Source organism: Habropoda laboriosa, unplaced genomic scaffold (genome assembly GCF_001263275.1).
Source record: "Habropoda laboriosa isolate 0110345459 unplaced genomic scaffold, ASM126327v1 scaffold440, whole genome shotgun sequence".
Taxonomy (NCBI): Eukaryota; Metazoa; Arthropoda; class Insecta; order Hymenoptera; family Apidae; genus Habropoda; species Habropoda laboriosa.
The window spans coordinates 1,732,558-1,740,866 of NW_017100710.1; the positions used below are offsets into that span (position 1 = coordinate 1,732,558).

General features: G+C 39.1%; 1 protein-coding gene across 1 annotated transcript in view; it reads right to left on the minus strand.

The window, feature by feature from the left end:
• Positions 1–262: 262 nt before the first annotated feature.
• The window catches only part of LOC108577009 (small conductance calcium-activated potassium channel protein), a 14,875-nt gene continuing 6,828 nt past the window's right edge, over positions 263–8,309 (minus strand). Inside the window, exons 2-6 of the mRNA XM_017940088.1 lie at positions 7,558–7,693; positions 6,214–6,324; positions 2,845–2,972; positions 2,349–2,418; positions 263–847 (exon numbers count right to left, since the gene is read on the minus strand). Of these exons, the coding sequence (XP_017795577.1) occupies positions 263–847; positions 2,349–2,418; positions 2,845–2,972; positions 6,214–6,324; positions 7,558–7,693 (1,030 nt within the window). The remainder of the gene's footprint in view (positions 848–2,348; positions 2,419–2,844; positions 2,973–6,213; positions 6,325–7,557; positions 7,694–8,309) is intronic.

Here is an 8,309-nt window from a genome sequence, read left to right on the forward strand (position 1 = left end):
CGAATTCACAGTACATCTGAAGATGGACCTGAAGAAACTTCCTGTTCCCGAATGAGAGAGAGAAGAAGAGAGAGGGGGGAGAGAGAGAGAGAGGGCGAGAGGTCAACAGATAGACAAGTAGACAGAGAATACAGATAGAAAGATTGGTTGAATCGATCGTTCTGGAGGGACTGTACGTTACGCGAGCGTCGTTCAGGATATGGAACGTATGATCGTTCCATTCCTATATTTAATACGAATGCTGCGGCTGCAAAGACGAGACTCAGCTGTGTGGAGACGTGTCGGACCCCTGACTATTGCCCAGTCCTCCCATTCCGGACTGCGAGGTGAGCCTGGTGGCTGACTGTGACGTGGTGGTCGTGGCCACCGTGGAATGTGCCAGGTTATGGTGCCTTCCGGTTTCTGGCACCAGGTGAGGCGTACGGCTCGAGACCGGCGGCAGGATTGTGCTAGCCGGCCAGGGATGAAGGGACGCGGTGCTGGGCGCGCTAGGCACGCTCCTTGAGTGTGGCAGCGAGTTCGACAGGTTCGCCAGAGGATGATGAGCAGACACGGAGATACCCATTGTTGGGCTGTTCCCAGTTGGTACACCGCCGCCACCACCACCGGAAGGCGCCATTGCTACAGCGGTGTCCGGATGAAGGAAGTGCCTCCTCTGCTCTGTACGCTCACCGTGCTGAGCTATACACCTGGTCAGCTCCTCTGGTAAAAGCTCTAGTTGAGCCTGCAGGCCGGTCAGTTTCTCTTCTAGGCCGATCAGCCGGTCATCCAGGCCCACCAGACGCTCCTCGAGCGCATCCTGACGCGTGCTCATGTCTGACACGATCTCGTACACTGTGTTCTGCGTCTGTTTGGAGAATTATCGAGTATTATTGCTTGTCTAGGATGTGTGCAATGTTTGAGGTTGATATAATATAGCAGGGCCGCTCAAGAAGGCCTGTTTCGAGTATGGGTGTACTTGGTGGAAGAAGAGATATAGCGGGGTCGTAAATCTTCACTTCAAGGGAGTCTCACAAATTTCAAGTTGCACGAGTCCAGAGAAAGACGTGAATTCTTGGTCAAGCGACGGCTATAATTGGATTAGTATTGTAGGAACCGAGGACAGATTTTGAGGGATACGACGGGAGTCGAACCCGGAATCTTAGCAAGCCGAGGCTTTGCGCACTACGCCAACATCTCCCTCTATATTTTTCCTTGTCGGTTTCCCTTTTCGGGAATAGAGGCCCCGATACTACAGTATAGATCCGTATCTAACTTCTTTTCTGTTTCGTCACTTTCTTAAATATACTGGTGCCAAGTTGACTTCGAACGGCCCTGCACGTGGCTAGAGATCCTTATCTCATCCAAACTGATGTTTCGGCGATCAGATTTCATGTTCCCTTACGCCTGTCTAATTTCACGATCTCAGTATAGCTCTTCCATCAAGTATACCCGTTCTTGCCCGCGGGCAGTGTTGCAAAACTAGGGGCAAGTGACGTGGACAGGCATTAAAGTAGAGTGGGGTACAAAGATTGTGGTGGGAGTGTAGGCTCTAACTTCGGAGCATAGATTTTTACATTGATACATTACCCCACCACAAGATCTTTGCCCGAGAAGGCGTGGCTTACTGTCCGAGTATCGCCGTGTGCCCGAGCTAGTCTGACCACTGCCCTACGAGCAACTTGTTGAGCGGCTTTGCCTAGTTCCTAAGTATTTGCACACACATTTGCTCACAATGTTCTTTATTTCTGTAAGCTAATTTATTTAACAAGTGTTTAGGGAAGACACCAAGAATTTAACTTGTTAAGTAACCTTTATTTAAAGAATAGAATTTTTTCGGAAAATTTATCGAATTTTTAAATAAAAAGAAGAAAGTAGGTGGGCAAACACTTATGAGTCGCAGATTAAATAATATTCTACATGAAATAAACTTGCCATTGCAATAAATTGGATAAAAACAGAAACACATGCTTTTGGAAGTAAAATTGAATAGACTGAATGGACACTTAAAAATAAGTAGTAGTGCAAAGGATCGAAGAAGTAAATTATTATAGGCAAAGAATAGTTCGTGCCGATCGATTAGAAGGTTAAATATAGGATCAACCAAAGTTTCTACTTTCTTAAATTTTAGTTTAGCGACTTCCATCGTCCAAAACTATATCAAACAATCGAACATTTTTACGAGTGGAATCGCAATCGAAGAATATTCATTGCGTTTGTCCAAAGAACAATATGTTTTCCTCACGACGGACAATCGAGGTCGCTAAACGAAGAGCTTGTTCACTGGTACAAAGGGCGTCTGATCGACACGACGAGATTCATCGACAAGGGAAGTTTAATTGGATTCTAAGTTACTTGCGTGTAGGTACCTTGGCCATATCCGTGATGGTATTGGCATTGTCCATTAATTTTCGCTGATCCATTTTGACTTTCCTGAGTCTGAAAAGTTTCATTATCACTGGACTGAGGACGTTTATGCAATTTTAACACATCGAAAAAATGTGCAAAATACAAAATACAAATATTTTGCAAAATGAAAGATAAATAAAATATTTTGCAAAATATACCTAAATAAAATATTTTGCAAAATGAAAGATATAAAGGAAATATTTTGCAAAATGAAAAATATACCTAAATAAAATATTTTGCAAAGTGAAAGATATAAATAAAATATTTTGCAAAATGCAAAATGTCTCAAGAGATTCTAACGTCACTATTGTGTATTTTACACATTTTATGTATCATAATTGCATAAACATCCGCAGTCCAGTTATCACGGACGGGGATGGTTAATCCTACTCTCGGTTCTATAATTGGCACATTTATACACGTCGATCAAAAGAAGTCACGTGTGCATCGACTTACGCGTATATAGCCAACAGAAATTTCCGCTGATGCGTTCGAACACGTCCTGGATTGACACGTTTCACCAGCCTGGTGTGCTTGTAAATTAGCCACGTCTCGCGTAACACGTTCGCCGCGGCGTTTTTCAACTGGAACAGAACGTTTCGTTATTTAGGAATTCTTTGTTTTCCCTCGTTTATTGCCTCGATTTTCCGGGTGTTTTTTTTTTTTTTTTTACATCCCTGGGTGAAATTGCAGAACAAAGATCGATAGATCGTACGGGAGCACGTGTATTTTCTCTATTAATGGATTAGCAAATCTACGAATGTGCCTGGGCTCGTTTTTAAACAACGAAATTGTCGAATCGATGGTGCCCTTGCGTGCAGTTTTATTTTATAATTTTCCATTTCGATATCCTCGAATTGTCTATTCACGTCTGTGAAACACATAAATGTGAATCGCTTTTATCAATTTAAATTGTGAAAATTGTTCTGGTATCGAAACGATATCGACTCCAGCCTCGTTGTATAATTAAATTCAATTCAACGTTCATATATTGGTATTGTTATAATTCTTCCTGGTTGGAAATTTTGCAAACTTATTTTTGAGAAACGAACGACATTCGTTTTCAAAATTTTACAGTAAATAGTATACATCGATAATTCATAATTTGCATATTAATTCGAATAATATTAATTATTTGCTAAATTCGCTAAATTTCAAATAAATATTTGAAAATTTGCTAAATTCGCCACGACTTGAAAAATTTAGTATGTCAATTTTTCGTTAAGGGTATTCTTTCGAAAGTAATCAGGGTAAAATTTGAAAGTGAATCGAACGGAAATTTGTCGAACTGCAAACTGCTTAAGCAACGTAGGCATTTTTCTAACAAGTATCGTTCCCAGGGAAATTAAGAACAGAAACCCTCGAGAAGAGGGGTTGTACACCTTCTGCAAGCAATTTCCCTCGTTCATGGTTAATTGGACAAGAATCCAATATCTCCTAGTCGCGATAAAACAGGCTGGAACGCTGCAATTTCAGAGACGTCCAATAATCGCCGGGGAACGATCGAGGGCGTGTTTATCTCGACGGGAAGCGAGACCTGCGACGAAAATTATCGCGAAAACAACGAAATCGTGATACCGCGATCACGTACACCTCTGACTCTTCCGACACATTTAAAAGGACACGTCACGAATGTTGGATCTTGATAAGATGAATTTTAAGCACGAACATTTTCAGTATATAGGGTGAGTAATACTGGTTCATCGTGATACGAACTAATCTGTTAACTAAATTAACTGAGGAAGACGAGTCAATTGGTCATTCGAATGAATATTTATTCAGAGATTTTCAATTTTTTTTTTTCAAAGAATAAAGTATGGACAGTTGCATAGTTAAAAAAATGTGAATTTTAAAAGAAAAGTAGTTTAAAGTTTGCATTGGAATGTAATTCGATTTTTTTCCAGGTGTGAAACTAATCAAGCTGAAAATGTGAGGTTTTATAAAGATGAGAATTGATATTTCTTGATTTGTAACTAAATACCGAAGAAATTTGATTTCTGAGCACAAAATGAATTCAATTTAATCGAGTTAACGGTTTGATTGGAATATGAATTGAAGTTCTTTCTTTTCTAATTTTGTCTACTTAATCATACAATAAGTAGCCTCTGGCTCTATATTAAGCGAATCTAAATACCTCATAAAAGACTAACAAAGAATCAATTATCAATAATTAATCGAATCCTTCCAAAGCTGTCAGAGATTAAACATAAATCGAACCGAGGACATGGAAAAGACGTCAAAAATAAACTTTTCGAACCAAATCGGCGAACGTAACCAACATTAGTCGTTGCTCCTTGATATTTCCGAGGTTCATACATATCGCGGGCTATTAGTTAATTCAGTGGCCGCGGCAAAACGTTTCGATCTAGAGACAGGGACGAGAAGACGGCTGTCGTTCACATGCCGTTTGTCGACTGAAACGAATAGCCTGAATACTTCATAAACGCCGCTACTTGAAATAGTCTCTCGAATTAATTGACTCGTGAAGGTCTTCGAGTTCCCTTGAAACACGGAAGAAGATGAATTTTTCTCGGTTTCTCGCGATAAACCAAAACGATTTCCCTGCATTCTCCTCTCTCTCTCTCTCTTTAGAGTATCTTCTTTCCCTCATTTTTCACGTTTTTTCCGGACAGTTTCTGAGTGGAAGAAGGTCAACGCAGACCTTGTTCCTTGAGATACGACTCTCTTGCTGGAAACGGTAACGCTAGACGATCGTTCGCGACGCTCTCGAATCATCAAGAATGGATAAAAATGACAATGACACATTAGATTGCCTGTTCGTCCCGCGTCCAGCTCTCTCTCGTCCTGAGTGTCTCGTGTCGGTCAACGTCGAGGTGGCGTACTTCGAACTGTCATAAACGCTGAGCTTGCTTCGATTCAGCGGTTTTTCCGATTGGGAAGTAGAAGCTGATGAACAGAACGCTTGGAGAAATCGTTGTTTTCATTTTCGAGATCGATGCTGGAGAATTTCAGGATTTTTTCATATGCAATTGCACAACTGTGCGAAGAGTAGAATCGAGGAGTTGAAGAATGAATCGAATCTTGGACTATCTTTGGTGAAAATTCAAGGGTTGAGTGGATTTTAATGTTCTTCGTAGGAAATTCAAGTTTTTCTGTATTTCCCAATCCGTGGATAATAAAATAGAACTCGTTCAAAATCAAGAATGAATCGAATCGTGGACTATCCTTAGTGAAAATTCAAGGGTTGAGTGGATTTTAATATTCTTCGTAGGAAATTCAAATTTTTCTGTATTTCCTTATCCATAAAATAGAACTCGTTCGATATCATTTCGTGAAATTCTTCAGTTGAAAAGGGAGTTTCTGGGAATATTTTGAAGGTTTATATGCTAGTTCGCGAAATATGTTAATAATACAGTTTATTGTATATTATTAAGTCGTGTAATATTAAACGTCAGATTTTTCAGAGAGGAATGAAGATCGTTTTGTAAATTCAAACAGATTCTTAGATTCTTTGGTAAGTCACGAAGAATTTGTGAACTTTAAGTTAACACGGAAACACTCAGAACTTTTCGACTCAAATTTCGTTAATTTGCGAATGATTGAAAATTTGATGTTTCATATTTATGTTACACGATCTAACATATCTATGATTTATATGGAAGTTTGGACCACTTCTAGGATGTTTCTACTTAAACTTTTTTAAGAAAGTAATATAATACATAAGAATGAATACTTTGCTAAATTTTCTGCAGTACGTTTCTTTATAGACTTCATTATATTAACGAGTCTCTGGTGATTTTATATTACATGACTTAATTACATAATAGTAAACATTAATAGAAGATAAACAAGCATGCGTCTTACCCTTTTCGTTAATTGCGTATCCATCATAAAGTTATGAACATGCTTCTCCGCCCTGGTGAGCTCGAGCTTCCTGGAAACAACCGCCACCAGCAAAGCCGTGCATCCGGCGCCCTAAAAACACCGTGAATCGTACCTGTGAACTCGAAATTATCTAGCTGCCCTGCTAATTACTTGCTAATTTAATAGAATTCTCGCAGTCCTCCGCTGCTACGCGGGTGACAGAATGGTGTGCGTGCAGCGTGTGTATTATTAGGTCATCCCGTAAGTTCGTGCCGAAAGCAAAAAGAATATTTCAATGAAAAACTAAAGAAGCGTATTTTCTACCTTTTTTCTTCTAAAGAATATTTACTTTCTTTTTTCTTCTTCTAAGAATTTCAAACAATTTTAAGTGATCACCCTAAAAGATTATGTTTAATTCTACCAACAAATTTTCTCCGAAGGAAAAGTATCTGAATGAAAAACCAAAGATTTTCTAACTTTATATTTTGGAAGGATATTTATTTCCTTTTCTTCCCAAGAATTTCAAGCAATTTTAAGTGATCATCCTAAAAGATTATGTTTAATTCTATCAGCAAATTTTCTCCGAAAATACTATTCGAGAATTGAAATTTCCACTCAAGTAGATTGCCCTAAAAGGGATGTCCAGTGCAAGCGTACGGTCAAGGCGATAAACGTGAGCATTGTTGAGGCATGGAGTGAACGGACACGTTTGTTGGGCGAAATTTCACGGAAAATTGGCCACGACGACCAAATTGGTTAACGATTCGCGGCTACCAGCCTCCCAGATCGGTGAATTAGCATCGGGCATAGAGAGCAGTAACAATAAGGAACCAGCCGCATTCCCAATGGAGAGATTAGACCGGCTGTCTCGTTTATCGTCACGAAGTGTCGCTCTAAATGCATCGTAACTGCACTTGGCGCGATGCTGCGATCGATAACCTTTGCTTTCCCTCTGTACCATCGAGATATGCTGAATTTTGTATCAACTACGGTAATACACACGAATTCCTATCAGCATTAACAATCCTTTAATCAGATAGATTACGTGAAAATTGCGTGTAAAATTAAGTCGAATTAATATCAACATTTAAAAAAAATCTAAAATTTATCAAGATGAATTATAGTAGGTTTGGGTTTAGGTTAGATTCTTTTTATTTAATCAAAAAAGTATAAATTGTATAATCTCAGTGACAGGTGTTTTCATATGCGAAGCTTAACGTTAAAGAAAGATGAAAGAAAAAGAACGTTTCCTTTTTCAACGTGATGTCCATTGAGGGACATTTGCGATAGGTGCATGCAAATCTCGCGAGAATTTCCATATTAAACTTCGAGTGTTGGCCTTACCATTATTCCAGTGGAAACGGCTATACCTCGACCGCAGTACGTGTTGGGCACGATGTCACCGAAACCGACGCTCAGAAACGTGATAGCAATGAGCCACATAGCATTAAGGAGATTCGCGTGCTCCTCGTCGTGAAACCTGGCCGCCACAGAACAGAAAACAGGATGAAATATTAGAGAACGTTCAAGCGACCCACGGACAAATAATCGTATCTCTCTGGTCGATTAAATATTTCAACCGGTGACCGAGTTGTCTATTTCGTTCGCAATCGCAACATGATTCTGGTTAAAACATTATTCGTCCCGCTGTGTACAGATTGTCTTTTCCGACTTCGTTGTGGAAAATTGTGCAGACACGTCGTTTTAACTCGAACTTGCTTCTAGAAAAGTCTTCACGAGAACGAATAATTATTATTTGGAAAATTGTTGATATGTTTCTCGTGTAAATAGTACAATTTAGAGTACCGATGTGAGGAGAATAATTTCGTTCGTGAAATTTTATTTCTAACAAGATTATTTATTGTTAACGTTGTGACTCTTCTATTGTGATTAGCAAGATAAGTTTATTTTACTATTTTTTTATTTATGGCTATAATTCCGTTACAGTGTATATTATGCATTGAAAATAGAAGAGGAGAAAAATAATATTTATAAATATATTTTAATTGAATGTGATATTTAGCAATAGTTCTTTAATAATAAATCATCAAACGTGCGATCGTTTTAGACCAGACAACTGTACGCGATAAACTATA